This window comes from Chrysemys picta, chromosome 1 (genome assembly GCF_011386835.1).
Source record: "Chrysemys picta bellii isolate R12L10 chromosome 1, ASM1138683v2, whole genome shotgun sequence".
In the NCBI taxonomy this organism is placed as follows: Eukaryota; Metazoa; Chordata; order Testudines; family Emydidae; genus Chrysemys; species Chrysemys picta.
The window spans coordinates 138,230,848-138,248,400 of NC_088791.1; the positions used below are offsets into that span (position 1 = coordinate 138,230,848).

At 45.7% G+C, this 17,553-nt stretch overlaps 1 protein-coding gene across 1 annotated transcript in view; it reads left to right on the plus strand.

Moving 5' to 3' along the window:
• LOC112061245 (antigen WC1.1-like) overlaps nt 1-15,205 on the plus strand; it is a 53,572-nt gene extending 38,367 nt beyond the window's left edge. The window contains exons 9-14 of the mRNA XM_065584743.1: nt 3,889-4,026; nt 11,332-11,427; nt 12,413-12,496; nt 13,164-13,253; nt 13,676-13,828; nt 14,775-15,205. Coding sequence (XP_065440815.1) covers nt 3,889-4,026; nt 11,332-11,427; nt 12,413-12,496; nt 13,164-13,253; nt 13,676-13,828; nt 14,775-14,899 — 686 coding nt within the window. The 3' untranslated portion in view covers nt 14,900-15,205. The remainder of the gene's footprint in view (nt 1-3,888; nt 4,027-11,331; nt 11,428-12,412; nt 12,497-13,163; nt 13,254-13,675; nt 13,829-14,774) is intronic.
• Nucleotides 15,206-17,553: the final 2,348 nt, after the last annotated feature.

The following is a 17,553-nucleotide window of genomic DNA, read 5'->3' on the forward strand; positions in this document are numbered from 1 at the left end:
TATGGCGATCAGCTAAACCCTGAGCATGTGGGCAAGACTCACCAGCCAGCACCCAGGAAAGAATTCTCTTTAGTAACTCAGATCCCACCCCATCTAACATCCCATCACAGACCATTGGGCATATTTACCTGCCAATAATCAAAGATCAATTAATTGCCAAAATTAGGCTCTCTCATCATACCATCCCCTCCATAAACTTATCCAGCTTAGTCTTGAAGTCAGATATGTCTTTTGCCCCCACTACTCCCCCTGGAAGGCTGTTCCAGAACTTCACTCCTCTAATGGTTAGAAACCTTCGTCTAATTTCAAGTCTAAACTTCCTAATGTCCAGTTTATATCCATTTGTTCTTGTGTCCACATTGGTACTAAGCTTGAATAATTTCTCTCCCTCCCTGATATTTATCCCTCTGATATATTTATAAAGAGCAATCATATCTCCCCTCAGCCTTCTTTTGGTTAGGCTAAACAAGCCAAGCTCTTTGAGTCTCCTTTCATAAGACACGTTTTCCATTCCTTGGATCATCCTTGTAGCCCTTCTCTGTACCTGTTCCAGTTTGAATTCATCCTTCTTAAACATGGGAGACCAGAACTGCACTCAGTATTCCAGATGAGGTCTCACCAGTGCCTTGTATAACGGTACTAACACCTCCTTATCTTTACTGGAAATACCTCACCTGATGCATCCCAAGACCGCATTAGCATTTTAACGGCCATATCACATTGGCGGCTCATAGTCATCCTGTGATCAACCAATACTCCGAGGTCCTTCTCCTCCTCTGTTACTTCCAACTGATGTGTCCCCAATTTATAACCAAAAATCTTGTTCTTAATCCCTAAATGCATGACCTTGCACTTTTCACTATTAAATGTCATCCTATTACTATTACTCCAGTTTACAAGGTCATCCAGAGCTTCCTGTATGATATCCCGGTCCTTCTCTGTATTGGCAATACCTCCCAGCTTTGTGTCATCCGCAAACTTTATTAGCACATTCCCACTTTTTGTGCCAAGGTCAGTAAAAAAAGATTAAATAAGATTGGTCCCAAAACCGATCCCTGAGGAACTCCACTAGTAACCTCCTTCCAGCCTGATAGTTCACCTTTCAGTATGACCCATTGCAGTCTCCCCTTTAACCAGTTCCTTATCCACCTTTCAATTTTCATATTGATCCCCATCTTTTCCAATTTAGCTAATAATTCCCCATGTGGAACCGTATCAAATGCCCTAGTGAAATCGAGGTAAATTAGATCCACTGCATTTCCTTTGTCTAAAAAATCTGTTACCTTCTCAAAGAAGGAGATCTGGTTGCTTTGGCATGATCTATTTTCTGTAAAACCATGTTGTATTTTGTCCCAATTACCATTGACCTCAATGTCCTTAACTACTTTCTCCTTCAAATTTTTTTCCAAGACCTTGCATACTACAGATGTCAAACTAACAGGCCTATAGTTACTTGGATCACTTTTTTTCCCCTTCTTAAAAATAGGAACTATGTTAGAAATTCTCCAATCATACGGTAAAACCCCTGAGTTTACTGATTCATTACAAATTCTTGCTAATGGGCTTTCAATTTCATGTGCCAGTTCCTTTAATATTCCTGGATGAAGATTATTCCCCCCCCCGCCCCCCCCGATTTAGTCCCATTAAGCTGTTCGAGTTTGGCTTCTACCTCGGATGCGGTAATATCTACCTCCATAGCCTCATTCCCATTTGTCATCCTACCATTATCCCTAAGCTCCTCATTAACCACAGGCACCAAAACACAGGCACAACACAACCCCCTCCCTTCACTAGCCTGTCTATTCCTCTGCCTGCCTCTCTTAGGGTACGTCTACACTTACCGGAGGGTCCGGCGGCAGGCAATCGATGTTCTGGGATCGATTTCTCGCGTCTGGTTAAGACGCGATAAATCGATCCCGGATCGATCCCGGAAGTGCTCGCCGTCGACGCCGGTACTCCAGCTCGCTGAGAGGAGTACGCGGCATCAACGGGGGAGCCTCCCTGCCGCGTCTGGACCCGCAGTAAGTTCGGACTAAGGTACTTCGAATTCAGCTACGTTATTAACGTAGTGGAATTTGCGTACCTTAGTCCGAAGTGGGGGCTTAGTGGGGACCAGGCCTTAGTCTCGCCTGCAAACTCCCCTTGCAAACTCCCACTGAAACTCCCCTGTTTACAGCTCTGTTTGCTGGCTCCTGTGCCGCTGCACCTTTCCCTTTGCAGGTGTGACAGAGATAACAGCATCACTGAGTAGAACAGAATCATCCCCCTCTCCCATCAAGAGTTAAATTTACCTGCTGCTGGGTCACAGAGGATGAGCTGCAAGCTGCAGCCTAAGGCAGGAGCTCCTTTCCATGTGTAAGCAGGGGAATGGTCCCGCTATTGTGCGGAACTTTCCTGGCTTATACAGTACCCCAGTGAACTGGGCTAATGAAGGAATCTGAGTTCTCGCTCTGACTTCCTTTACCCAGAGGCCTGCCTGACCTCAAGGGCTCCCCTTCCACTCTCCTTTGTGGCAGAGTCCTCATAACTCCAACAAGGTTGGGCCCAGGATCAACCCCCAACCTTGTTGTGCTCACTTAGGGCAGGGGCTAAGTTGTCCCCACTCCCAGGGTCCCTCTCTACACTGGATGCTTCCCTGACCCACTGATCATTACATACAGTTCAAAGCAAATGCAATTTATTAAACAGCAATCAATTTAAAAAAAAGCGGCGGGGGGGGGGGGAATGGGAAAGGTTAAAGGAAAACACGTCACCCCGGTCTGTGGCATGGGGACATCACAACCAGTGTCTCTGGACTGTAAGGGAAGTTCACAGTCTGTTCCTCACTCGTCCCAGGCCTCCTTCTCAGGCCCTGGCTGTGCTGCAGGGATGCTATGGGTCGGACACTTGCTCTGATGGTGGCCACATGCCCTCAGGCTTTAATTGGCAGAACCCTTCTTCCCAGCGTCGACCCCGCCCTGTCGGAGTTACAATCTCCCACCAAGTCTGGCTTGCAAGGCCTCTTGGTTGGAGGTGTCTCCCTGTGCTGGGCCCACTGCCCAGGGTCTCCCTCGCTCTGCCCAGCTGCTCAGTGCACCCGGCTCCGGACTGCTCCAACCCGAGTTCCAGCTCCATCACTCTCTCTCAGCTCCAGCTCCACTCTGCCTCAGCACGGCTGCTGCTACTCTGCCTCCAGCTACCTGGGCTGCTTTTCTGGCCTCTCTGGATCTGGTTGACATAGCTGTCCTCCCAGCACAGGTCTCCCCTGTGGGCTGATTCTGTGACTCTGCTCCCCCTGGGCTGCTTCTGTGGTTCTCTCTGGCTGGCGCGGCTCTGCTCCCCAGCTTAGCTCCGGCCCCTGCTCTCTCATTAGCTCCTCCCCACTCTGTTCCAGGCAATTCCAGCTCACAGGGAGGACAGGATCCACCCCAGCCTCCTGACTCCTTCATTAGCCTGTCCACCCTGTCAATCAGGCTGACCTGGAGCACTGGCCTCTCCCCATTGTTCCTGGGGACTGTCAGCCTCAAGGTCCTGATTTCCCATCGAACCTTCCCCCTCCTTCTGGTACTGGGAGACGGCCAATGGAAAAAAAACCCACTGAGTTTTAGTAAGGGGCCTACAGTCCCCTTACACATGGCCTGTGAAATCTAGGGGTGAATGACACCTGGGTGGGAGCTGCAGGCCCTGCTGAGCCTGACGATTCCTGTCTGCTGGCTCCAGCTGACAGGGCAGAGCCCATGATTTAAACAGCAGCCTGTGACCTATCCCCATGGCGCACAGACTGTGTCCCAGCCCGTTACCCTGCTGTCCTTGGCTATGCAATGAGTGACTGGGGAGCTCCCTGCCCCCCCACCCCCGCGTGACTCTCACAGGATAATATCTCCCTGTTGCATGTTCATTTCCATCCAGCTCCCGCACGCCGCACTCTGACCAACAGTGGGAGAGTCACGGTGCCTGTGGTCATCTGCATTATCCTGGGGTCCCTGCTCTGCCTGGTGTTAATCATCCTAGGTGCACAGGTGCGAAGTGCCAGGGCACAGCGCAGAGGTGGGTGCTGATTAGTGTCACTGTGTGAAATGCCTCTGAAATAACAGGGGGAGCTGTGTCTAAGGGGGGTGGGGTGTTGGCAGTGTAATGGAAGGTTAAGTTGTATTATACTGTTCAGCCACAAAGTGGCGTTGCATGTAACAACTTATTTTAGCTAACCTCAGCCATGCCTGACAGAGCATTAAGGGATTTTATTGTGAACACATCTGGTGAGTATTTCTCTGGGAAGGAAGCGCTGTAGCCATTCCATATCTGGTAGAGAAACCTGACCTGCTAATAGCAGCCCTGCCACCTACCATGTACAAGGTGTATGTGACATGGTGCCCAAAGTTAAGCAGTGCCAGAAGAGAAGAAAAACAGAAGGAAGAGAGCAACAGAAGTTGCAGACAGAAGGAGGAGCAATGAAGGTTGCAAACAGGGGGGGAAAAAAGCAACACTGGTTGCATGATTTCATCAACATCTCCCTCTTCATTGCCCCAGAGAACTTCAACTTTGACAGACCTTCATAATTGACAGTCTAGAAGCAACATTTTGCAAGATTTCAATTGCTATAAAACTCCATAAGGAAACTGAGGTATGGTGTTTAGTTCATGCTATTTGGAAGCAAACAGAACATTTCTTTAAATCCTTTGATTTGCCTGAGGACAGTCACAAAGATGACTAGGAAAGGGTTCTGGCTATGTTTGATGCATACCTTATACACTGGAAGCTCAAAGTTACAGAACTGACCAGTGAACCACACACCTCATTTGGAACTGGAAGTACGCAACCAGGCAGCACCAGAGACCAAAAAAACACAAAAGTAAATATACCGGTAGTACAATACTGTCTTAAATGTAAACGACTAAAACAATTAAAGGGAAGGTTAAAAAACAATTTGACAAGGTAAGGAAACTGTTTCTGTGTTTGTTTCATTTAAATTAAGATGGTTAAAAGCAGCATTTTTCTTCTGAATAGTAAAGTTTCAAAGCTGTATTAAGTCAATGTTCAGTTGTAAACTTTTGAAAGAACAACTGTAACATTTTGTTCCGAGTTACAAATATTTCAGATATCAGAGGGGTAGCCGTGTTAGTCTGGATCTGTAAAAAGCGACAAAAAGTCCTGTGGCACCTTATAGACTAACAGATGTATTGGAGCATACTCACTTCGTCAGATGCATGTAGTGGAAATTTCCAGAGGCAAGTATAAATATGCAAGCCAGAATCAGTCTAGAGATAACGAGGTGACTTCAATCAGGGAGGATGAGGCCCTCTTCTAGCAGTTGAGGTGTGAACACCAAGGGAGGAGAAACTGCTTTTGTAGTTGGCTAGCCATTCACAATCTTTGTTTAATCCTGAGCTGATGGTGTCAAATTTGCAAAATTGTTTCTGGGATCTATCATATGTGATGATACAGAGCCTGTCTGGAGAGTGAAACTGATCATTCAGAGAAACACTATTGACCTTGAAATTAACTTAGGAGCCAATGTAACAGTCATCTCACATGGGCCTTACAATCACCTTCAACCCCTCCCAGAGCTGAAGTCACCTGACACAGCTCTGACTATCCCTGGAGGCATTCTGAATTGCATGGGACAGTTCACCACAGAAATATCTTTCAAAGACAAAACCTTCTCATTCAGAGTGCATGTGATCGAAGGATCAAAGACCAACAGTGTTCTCCACCTCAGTGTGGCAGCCATGATGGGCCTAATGAGAAAATCAGAAGAACTTGACAGAGGGATTTTTGAAAGGAGACCCAGTACAACTAAACTCAAGATAAAATGCTGGAGCATATAGTGTACCTCAGAAAGAACAATCAACAGAGCAAACTCTACAGATGGCAGATGCAGAACAAGAGGAAGAGAACTCAGAGATTCCAGACAGGCCTCAGGCAGTCATTGCAACTGATGGAAAGCCAGATGGCCAAGTTGTTACTTGTTTGGGTTGGGTAATTAGAAAACTAGGACCACTGACAGATGTTAGGGCTTTTTCCCTCGCCCCTCTCTTGGTTCTTATCACGCAATCAGAAAGCAGAAGACCATAGTCCAAGTGCAGGCAATGTGATGTTTATTGGGGTTAATCAAGCAAGCATATCCATAGCTCTGTACACCACAGAGTTTTCCCTGTCCTTTTTCCCACCTTCCTGCACGGCCTTGGTCCCACCCCTTACAATATATGGTCATGTTCCGTTTTGGAGGATTGTGAGTATGGACACTTTGGTACTGCCTCTTTTGTACCCCATGGGAGGGGTAAAGAGTAAGGTTATGTTTCGGTCAGTGTCACCTTTTCTCTGGCTTTCTAGTGTTTCTCATGCTTCACCACCACCCCTCTTGCCCCTCCCATCTGGTTGCTTGACCTTGCATTGAGATAAGGGTCGAGTCAGTCTTCAAGTGCACGCTTCTATATTAAACTCCCACCATACCCAGCAACACTTTAACGCTTTTCCTTATTTCTTTTCATTGTGCTATGAACCCCATCTGGAAGCAACACACAGTGTTTTCATTCTTTGTTCATACATATTAGTAAGGAGAATATAAAAGTATCAAAAGTCAGACCCCAAATTTTATCCTAGGCTAAGAGACAGGCCTATATACTAACAAGAGACACTTAATAGACTGATCTGTGCAAAACTACAAAGATACCATGAAAACATAAATTTTGTAAATGCTAGGAATGTAGAACTCAAAAGGGGAGATGTAATGGAAGGCTAAACTGTATTATACTGTTCACCCACTAGGTGGCACCGTGTGTAACATACCTTGTTTAAGCTAACTTCAGCCATACCTGGCAGAGTATTAAGGTATCTTTTGGTGAACACATGTGGTGTGTACCTCTCTTGCAGGGAAGCTCTGTAGCCAGTCCAGATGACAGTAAATTGGGAGGAGTTGAGACTAGTGGAGACAACAGAGAAATAATACAAAGGGGAAAAGCAGTGGTCTCTTGCTCTCAAGTGAGGAGGGAGCCCACTCTGTCCCACTGTGTCAGGCAGCAGCACACAGGCTTGGGTCCCACTGTCTGGGCCGATCTGTAAACAATCTAGAGCTCACAGCCTCCTGTCAGGGCTGTCATCAATCAAGAGTCTAGGGCTCTGGCCCTCTAGGTGGGGCAGAGTATAAGCAGTCTTTAGTCTACACCATCCTGGCTGGGACAGCCAGAAATTAATGGTTTATTAGGGAAGCTCTGGCCCTCTGGGCAGGGCAGAGTGGGGAGCAGGTGTTGCCTAAGCCTCTTGGCTAAGACAGCTAGCAAACACACAGTCTGGGGCTCTGGCTCTTTGGATGGGGGCAGAGCAGGGAGCACCAAACAGTCTAGGGATTCAGGCCCTCAGGCAGGGCAGAGCACCAAACAGACACATTTGATGTCCTGGCTCTGGCAGACAACAGACCTCTTGGTCTAAGATGGGGAGGCTGCCACCCCAGGAATGGGGTTGGCAGCAGGGGATGGGGGGACCTTGGCGCACCCTACTTCACTGCGTCGTAGCCCAGGGCCCTAACAGTGGTGGACTGTTCCATTGGGTCAGCAGGGATCCAACTAAAATATGTTGACTCGGGTTTTGACAGTGAAACAGGACCAAAGTCCAGTTTCCTTGGGCTACTTCCTACCAGCGTCTGAGTGAGGGGTTCCATAGTGCCTGAGTTCTTGGTCTCATCGGGGTATTGGCCAATGGCAGTCCCGGCAATTTCTCTCCGGGGATTGTCTCCTTTGGGGACAGGATCCTGCCCAGTGCAGGTCCAGCTCCAGAGTTCTGCAGCAGGCTGGAGACAGGGAACAGAGGGTAGGAATAAATGGTAAATTTTCAGAATGGAGAGGGGTAACTAGTGGTGTTCACCAAGGGTCAGTCCTAGGACCAATCCTATTCAATTTATTCATAAATGATCTGAAGAAAGGGGTAAACAGTGAGGTGGCAAAGTTCGCAGATGACAAAGCTGCTCAAGATAGTTAAGACCAAAGCAGACTGTGAAGAACGTCAAAAAGATCTCACAAAACTAAGTGATTGGGCAACAAAATGGCAATTGAAATTTAATGTGGATAAATGTAAAGTAATGCACATTGGAAAAAATAACCCCAACTATACATACAATATGATGGAGGTTAATTTAGTTACAGCTAATCAGGAAAGAGATCTTGGAGTCATCATGGATAGTTCTCTGAAGACGTCCACGCAGTGTGCAGTGGCAGTCAAAAAAGCAAACAGGATGTTAGGAATCATTAAAAAGGGATAGAGAATAAGACAGAGAATATCTTATTGCCCTTATATAAATCCATGGTATGCCCACATCTTGAATACTGTGTACAGATGTGGTCTCCTCATCTCAAAAAAGATATACTGGCATTAGAAAAGGTTCAGAGAAGGGTAACTAAAATGATTAGGGGTTTGGAACGTGTCCCATATGAGGAGAGATTAAAGAGGCTAGGACTTTTCAGCCTGGAAAAGAGGAGACTAAGGGGGGATATGATAGAGGTATATAAAATCATAAGTGCTGTGGCGAAAATGAATATGGAAAAGTTATTTACTTGTTCCCATAATATAAGAACTAGGGGCCGCCAAATGAAATTAATGAGCAGCAGGTTTAAAACAAATAAAAGGAAGTTCTTCTTCACACAGCGCACAGTCAACCTGTGGAATTCCTTACCTGAGGAAGTTATGAAGGCTAGAACTACAACAGGGTTTAAAAGAGAACTAGATAAATGAATGGAGATTAAGTCCATTGCTGGCTATTAGCCAGGATAGGTAAGGAATGGTGTCCCTAGCCTCTGTTTGTCAGAGGGTGAAGCTGGATGGCAGGAGAGAGATCACTTGATCATTACCTGTTAGGTTCACTCCCTTTGGGGCACCTGGCATTGGCCACTGTCAGCAGACAGGATACTGGGCTGGATGGATCTTTGGTCTACCCCAATACGGCCGTTCTTATATTCTTATGCTCTAACATTAAAAAGCTTCAGGTATAAAAAATCAGTTTGGAGGGCCCTCCTGCAGTGTTTTCTGCATTACTCAGATTCTGAGTTTTCTTATACAAGAAAAACAAACAAACAAAAAATAACCAACCAGCCAAGACTTCGAACTCAGTAGTTATAGCTATTTCCACTGTGCAGAGTTTCACAGTGTAACTGATGCTACTAATCTGGTCACCGTACAGGAAACTGGCAGCAGTTCCTATGTTCCCTGGCTCCCATTGAAATAAAATGCAAGGCCCTCACTTTATGTTTCCTGTCCTGCCCTAGTAATTCCGGCGAGGGGGGCAGGGCAAGTTTGGCTCTGCCCACCAGAGGCAGTGTAGTGGTCCCTCATTCTCAGGTGGGGAGGGAGGCCACTTCGCCTCACTAGAGGAAATAATACAAAGTGACTGCAAATATTGTTAGAAAAAGAACATGTTGAGATTCCATTTAGAAAAGTGCAAGAAAATCCATGTGAGGTAAAGATCTCGAATAGAGAGATACATCAGGAGGGAGGGTACGAGGAAGAAGAAATGCTGTAAAAGAGCTTGGGTGATAATGGTGAAAGAGATCAGACAGTTCTATTAGGCATTTAGGGAATATCTACACTGCAGTGAGAGGTGTGATTGCAGCACATGTAGACATACCCGAGGTATGCTGGCATAACAACAGCAGTGTAGTTGCGTCAGCATGGCTGTGATGTGGGGTAGCCACTGGAGTATGCACCCAGGCTCCTAGGCGAGGTTGTACATGAAAGGTTAACCTGTGCTGCTGTATCTGCTGACACAACTACATGGCTAGCTAGATCTAAGTCAGCTCAGATGTTGTTGTACCCTTATACAAGAACATAAGAAAGGCCATACTGGGTCAGACCAAATGTCCATCTAGCTCAGTATCCTGTCTTCCAATAGCAGCCAAAGCCAGGTGCTTCAGAGGGAATTAACAGAACAGGTAATCATCAACTGATCCATCCCCTGTCGCTCATTCCCACCTTCTTGCAAACAGAGGCTAAGGACACCATTCCTGCCCATCCTGGCTAATAGTAATTGATGGACCTATCCTCCATGTATTTATCTAGTTCTTTTTTGAGCCCTATTATACTCTTGGCCTTCACAACATCCTCTGGCAAAGAGTTCCACAGGCGTTGACTGTGTGTTGTGAGAAGAAATTCTTCTTTTTGTTTGTTTCAAACCTGCTGCCTATTAGTTTCATTTGGTGACCCATAGTTCTTGTGTTATGAGAAGGAGTAAATAACACTTCCTTATTTACTTTCTCCATACCAGTCATGATTTTATACTCATATGGCAACTTTTCCATACCCCTAATCATTTTTGTTGCCCTTTTCTGAACTTTTTCCAATTCCACTATATCTTTTTTTGAGATAGGGTGACCACATCTGCACGCAGTACTCAAGATGTAGGCGTACCATGGATTTATATAGAGGCAATATGATATTTTCTGTCTTATTATCTATCCCTTTCCTAATGATTATCAATATATCCACTGGATCCACCTTGGCCACATGCTTGCTCACCCCCTCAGAGAATACTAGTAGATTGTCAAGGCATGATTTTTCTTTACAAATACCATGTTTACTCTTTCCCAACAAATCGTGTTAATCTATATATCTGATAATTCTATTTTTACTGTAGTTTAAACTAATTTGCCTGGTTTTGTAAATTCGGATTCTGGCCTGTAATTGCTGTAATTGCTGTAAACGCTTCTTGAACCTTTTTTAAAAATTGGCATCACGTTAGCTATCCTCCAGCCATCTGGTACAGAAACTGACTTAAATGATAGGTTACATACTACAGTTAGTAGTTCTGCAATTTCATATTTGAGTTCCTTCAGACTCTTGGGTGAATACCATCTAATCCTGATGACTTATTACTGTTTAGTTCATCAATTTGTTCCAAAACTTCCTCTAATGACACCTCAATCTGGGACAGTGCCTCAGATTTGTCATGTAAAAATATATGTAGACAGTACTTTCCATTTTTAAAGTACTGCACAAATATTAGCTAATTAATCCCCACACAGTGTCTAGGCAGTACATATACAAGTACTATTTTGCCCATAGGTGTGAGCACCAGGATAGGAGAGGAATGATTTTGGGTGGTACTAGGAGTAATAGGATAAATGTATGTAGGGACCATTAAGGCTGAATATCAAGATAAACTTAATGACAGTGAAATAGCCAATAGAACAAACAGGAGAGGGACGTGGTCCCTGTCACCTGGGACTCTGAAATCTTAACTGGACAGAGCAGTGGGAATGTGCTGTAGGGACCAGTCCTGCACTGGGCCCAGGGAAAGGGGCTGGATGATCTCATAGGGTTTCCCATCCCGAGCTTCTCTGACCCTGTGCAAACCCTGCCCTCTGTTTTTAGGCTCCAGAAGATCCTTGGACCCTTTCTCTGAGGCCGTGTACGAGGAGATCGATTATAACCTGATGAGAAAGAAGCAGGAAATGTTTGATCGTTCAGGTCTGTGTGTGTCATTCCTAACAGGGAGAAAATCTATAATGCACTCTGCATTCTAAAGCTCTGACCTAGAGCTAAATTTCTGTAGCCTTCAAGCCTGTGAGTCCTGTATGGCTGCAGATGCTGGGTCTGTGACGAGATCAGCCAGTTTCTGGACTGAGATGAATGAGTTTCCTCCCTAGCAGACTCTGCATTCTGAGTCGGTTCGATCTGTACATCCTGCAGACTTAGGGGGTAATTAGTTATGGGTCAGGAAAGTGACTGTTCACGTCCTTTTGACTCAGTGTCAATCAGTTGGGAAGATGCTTCTCTCAGTTTAGCACATTGTGGGGCACTATGAGCGTGGTCAATACGTCTCCCTCAGGCTACTTCTGAGATACACATTGTCCTCTCTACTAATGGTGGGGGTTGGTCACACACTCTGATACTGGGAGGGGCGTGGCCTAATCTGGCAATAAGGCAGGGCAGGAGGAGTATCTTGCATAAGAAAATGGGAGTCATGTCCGTGGCTGAGGAGGTCTCGACCAGCAGCCTCAGCCATAATTTTCTGCTGGATCAGGCCATGAAGTAGCAACATTCAGGAGGAGAAGATAAACATTCCTCTCTAAACAGATTCTTACACCTTGAGTGTGACTCAAAACAGGCTCCCCAGTTCATGAGAAGGATTCAAATGAAACCCACAGGAGGGGATCCCATGGTTAAAGGCTCACTCAGTCCCTACCTCACCTCATGATGTCAATATGGCTGTTCCCAGCATCTTCCCAGTCTGATTTTATCCACGCCAAAGCCACATTTACCACAAAAAAAGGATATTTATCTTGGAAAGTTTGAGTAAGCCTCTCACCGCTCAGTCCCTGTGAATTCAGCATCTTCTCTTCAAGGAGCAATATACTGAGACCGTAGATCTTGCTCCAGGACCTGGATGCATTGCCCATCAGCCAGTTTTGCTACTCTCACTGTGATAACATCCCATTTATCATTTCTCCAGTCTCCTATTCAGATGAGTCAGTGACGAAGCTGCAGTATTACACCGGGGACAGCGAGGGGGAAAATGATCCTGGATCAGAACAAGGTAACAAGGGTGGGGTGGATACAGAGACACATAAAAGATTTCTGTCCAACTCTTGATGGAAACGTAAACAAATGGTGACCCTTTCTGTGTGTGGTTGACGGTGCACTCCCCCAGGGGAGGAGCTGTAGGGAACCGGGCAGAGAAATATTTACAAGATATGAAAGAATCTGACTTCCACAGGTGACACATGTCACTATACAACCCCTGATCTGTGCCCTATGATCTAAGCCCCTGCCTCCTCGGCATATAGCCCAATTCACGATCCAGCCCATATAAAGTAAGGACTTTAAACTATGTCTTTATAGAGTTCAGTTGAATTCACAATGGTCAGCTCTGGTGTGGCAGCTACTGTCTCCCAATGGGTCCAGGGTTAGCTCAATACCAGCATAGATCCTGATCTCATTGAAGGGCATGACAAAGTTGCCATTAGATGCTGTGGGGCAGGGCTGGGCCCTAGTTATTTTTGAGGCAATAAAGGTGGCACAATTATTGTTTCATAGAATGTCCATGACTCTCCCTTTTCCCATGGGTCACCCTGTGACTTCCCCTACAGAATCTATGATGAACAGCCCAAACTCCAAGACAACAGGCCTTTAATGGGGAACTAAAACCTGCTGGGGAAATGGGTGTGTTCAGGGGAAGCTGAGTGTGGTGTTTGCTTTTCCAGAGGGAGATTACCCAGGGGGGTCTCGGTTGGATTACAACAACGTGGAGGAGCCTGCCTTGAACAACGTCCCCCAGACTCCAGACAGTCGAGGTGAGCAGTGATGAATCTGCCTCCTGGAAGCCACGTTACCCCTTAGCTACTGCTGCTCCACCCCCTTCATTCCCTAGTCTGCCCTTTGATCCTGAGCTCAGGGCTGGGAAGAATTAACCTAGACTAGCCTGGCTGGAGCCAGGGAGACTCATTCCACAATTAACAGCTCCCCTCATTGTGCCCTTAAGGGGCCATGTCTTTGTTAGTTTTATGTTTCCTGTTTGCTTCCTCACCAACAGCCTCCTTTGATTTTTTCTGTGCAGTCTGGCAGGATAATATCAAACAGCTAAGCTGAGGTGTATGTGGCATTCATAAGAAATAATACACATAACTCCCTCGTTTGCCACTCCTGGCATGTAGCTTATTTCTCTATTCAGTGGAAAGCCTCTTCTCATTACCATTAATTCCAATCTTTATTTCAGAGGTCCCGGTCCTGCCTGGAGATGACCCAGGGGACGGTTATGATGATGCCAGAGAAATTTCTGACCCTGAAGATGACCCTGGTTCTGGACTGAGAGCCCAGGAAGTCACTGGGGCCCATGGGGGAAGTGTCAGGAACTGGGATTCACAGACAGGTGAGTGGTGTGTAGACAACTCACCTGGAAGAGCCTTTACTGGCCACTAGAGGTCACTGTCACTGCACTGAAATACAGTTATTGGTAAACTCCCAGCTGTATCCCCACCCTAACCTCTACTAAACCAAGTTAAATGGACTTAAATCAAGATTTAAAAAGATTTCCTATTAAGGTCCATGATCCTACAAATACTAGATCCCATCTGTCACTCTACTCACATGAATAGTCTTGCTGACTTCAGTGGAATTGTCCAAATCATCAAAGTTACAAGAGTCCATTGGCAGGATCGGGGCCAAAGCGCCTTTCCCCAAACAAGTGCCCTGGGTGGTAATGGGAAGAGCAGGTCCCTCACGTGTGGTTAGTTAGTGGCCTGGCATCAGGTTTGAAATCACTCACTTCAATATGTAAATGTCCCCGTTAGCATAGGATCAGAGTTAGGGCCAATGGCTGAGCTCCCGCTTTGCACCTCAGGGGAAACTGGGTTGGGATGAAATGTGCATTTCTTTGGTCTTGGTGGGAATAATGTGCGAACGAGCATTGTGTGGGCAGGTGAGATCTGTGATGCCCAGGCATGTTCTATGGGCTAGGGTCCCCACCCAGCTGCAGCCACGAGGTCTCTGCTGACGTGTGGTTCCTTAGGGACTATATCAGTTGTCAAAAGTTACAGCAGCTCCCAGTGGCCTATCAGGGAGTCATCACCAGCTCACTGCCATCCCCACACTTCTCCTGCACCAGGGAGGTCTCAGCACAGAGAGAATCTGTTTCCCCATGTTTTCTTTGAAGAACAGAGAGAGATAATGGATTAAACTTGTCAGAGACCCACTCAGAGGAACTGGGGGCAGGGGCTGATTCACAGCCCACACTGTACCTTGCCCATGCATTATGTGAGAGCACATGGGTGGAGAATGGATACATTGACTATAATGTACCTCCTTGCTATTTCCAGGCTGGAGTCTGCACACGCTAAGAAGTGAAGGGGCCTCTGGGGCAGAGAGTGACGCCCTGTCCCCACCTCCTCGTGACCCAGGTTATGATGATGTTGGTGATGGCGTCTCTGGGACATCAATATAAGAATGGCTGTGTTCAGATCAAATATCCTGGGTGGATGTAAATGCTGTATGGTTAAACTTTTCCTCTCCCAAATGCTCATTGGGCAATGGGGGTATTGGAGACAATCCCTGCCTGGGAACTACTTCAATTAGCTTTTTTATTTCAGTTTTGTTTAAATGCAAGAAATGTGTGTGACTGAGACAGGCGCTGTGATTTCCCCTCTAATTTCCCATTGATCAGACAGTCTGGAACTTCCCTGCTTTTTTGTTCCTAACATTTCTTCATTGTGAATTTTTGCTTTTTCTTATTAAACCCTTTTTGAAGATATGTTCCAGGCCTGATGTTTCTCTTAATAGGTGTGTTGGATGGCTGTATGTGGACCAGCAGGGAGAGAGATGGAGACTAATGTGACGGGTTTGGTCACAGAGACCCCCTTGGGACTGGCACCTGATGTGCTGAGATTATCCCTGAGCCCATTTTCCCTGCCAGCTTGGGACTCCAGAACCCTGGCTTGTTGAGCCAGACACACTAGTCTGCTACAACACAGACCCAGGTCTGGTCCACGCCCCCAAAGCTGCAGACTTCAACCAAAAGCTTCTCATTAGGTATCCTTTCTCCAGCACCCAGACACCCAGCTCCCAGTGGGATCTAAACACCAAATAAATCCATTTTACTCTTTACGAAGCTTATACAGGGTAAACTCATAAATTGTTCGTCCTCTATATCACTGAGATGTGCACAGCTGTTTGCTCCCCTAGGTATTAATCACTTACTCTGGGTTCAATAATAAACAAAAGTGATTTTATTAAGAATAAAATGTAGCATTTAAGAGGTTTCAAGTAACAACAGACAGAACAAAGTAAGTTACCAAGCAAAATAAAGCAAAAACACACAAGTTGAAGCCTAATACATTAAGAAACTGATTACAGGTAAAATCTCACCCTCAGAGTTGTTCTAATAAGCTTCTTTCACAGACTAGACTCCTTCCTAGTCTGGGCCCAATCCTTTCCCCTGGTACAGTCCTTGTTAGTTCCAGCAGACATCTTAGATGGAAAGCAGGGGTGTTCTCATGACTGGTAGTCTCCTTTGTTTTGTCCCACCCCTTCTATAGCTTTAGAACAAGGCACTAATATTTTCTCTCTGGGTCTCCACCCCTCCTTCTATATGGAAAAGCACCAGGTTTAAGATGGATTTCAGTATCAGGTGACATGTTCACATGTCCTGTGAGACCCCAGCCTCTATTCTTCCTGGGCTGGCTCACAGGAACACAGGAAGGCTTGCAGGTAAATGAACATTTACAACCAATTGTCCTAATCAATGCGAGCCATCAAGATTCTAGACCATCATTAATGGCCCACACTTTGTACAGATACAATAAGACCTCAGAGTTATACTTCGTATTCTTAGCTTCAGATACAGTGATGATACTTGCACCCAAATAGGATGAATATATTCAGTAGGCCATAAGATTTGAAATGATACCTTACAAGAGACCTTTTGCATAAAGCATTTTCCAGTTACATTACATTAAAACTCTTAAGCATATTTCCATAAAACATTATGGAGTGCAACGTCACACCTGAATCACCCAAAAGTAATAATGTTAAAATGTCACTTCTCAGGTATCGCCAGCTCTAGGATGGGCACTGCACTGAAAGTGAATGTTCTATCAGGGGTATGATAACAGTGAGAAACTCAGCAACTAAATATTCCTAACTCCAGAGAGGGCCCTAACCCCCAATCCAGACTCCAGACTTCCCTCTGAAATCCAGGAGGATAAATGGGAGGTTATTTACAGGCACCTTAATGAGCGCACACACACACAATTAGACAGTGACAAGAAGCCCCTAATCTCTTCTCTGCCCTACAAATTCTGATACTATGCCCGTCACTGTGGCATCAGAGCATCGTATAGAGATGCAGGAAGTGACATGATTTTCTTTCATCACACGTGGGTCGTTCTCCATCCTTCCCCCTGGGGAAAAAGTGCATATGGATTCTTATGGAGGGTTCTGGGGGTTTATTTGCAGATTTATTTTATGACATGCTGTGAGCTTATGCTACTAAAGGCAGATTTAAGAAGCTCACATTCAAGTAGAACAGAAAGAGGGTTCAGGTGGTTTTGTGATCCTGTGAGAGAAACAATTGCAACTAGCTGTGCTGGTTCTCTTTCTAAAAGATACACTTTAGTTCAACCAAAACTGTGGGCTTGATGTAGGAATTACTTTGTGAAATCTGTGTTATTCAGGAGGTCAGACTAGATGATCAGAATGGTCCCTTCTAAGCTTTGAAAGTCAAATATGAATCCCTGTTGTGAGATAACATAGCCAGATCTACAACACCCCTCCTCCAAAATAGTCAGATAGCTGTATCAGTGTCACTAATGAAAGAGCAAGCAAATGGCAGGAGTCTGCAGGAGATTAAAACAGCCCTACTGGGTTTTAGTTACAGTATGATCATGTCCACTCCCTGAGTGTAACAGAAAGGGGCTGTACTGGAAGCAAACACATACAGAAGTAAATAAGCATCCTGGCTGAGTTCTACAATTTCTAGCAACTGAACTATCTATTTACTCCTACGGCCCCATCCTTGTAATATCTCAGCCTCTCCCAGACATTCATCAATTTACCCTCACATCATCCCTGTGAGTAACGTAAGTATCATTGTCCCCAGTG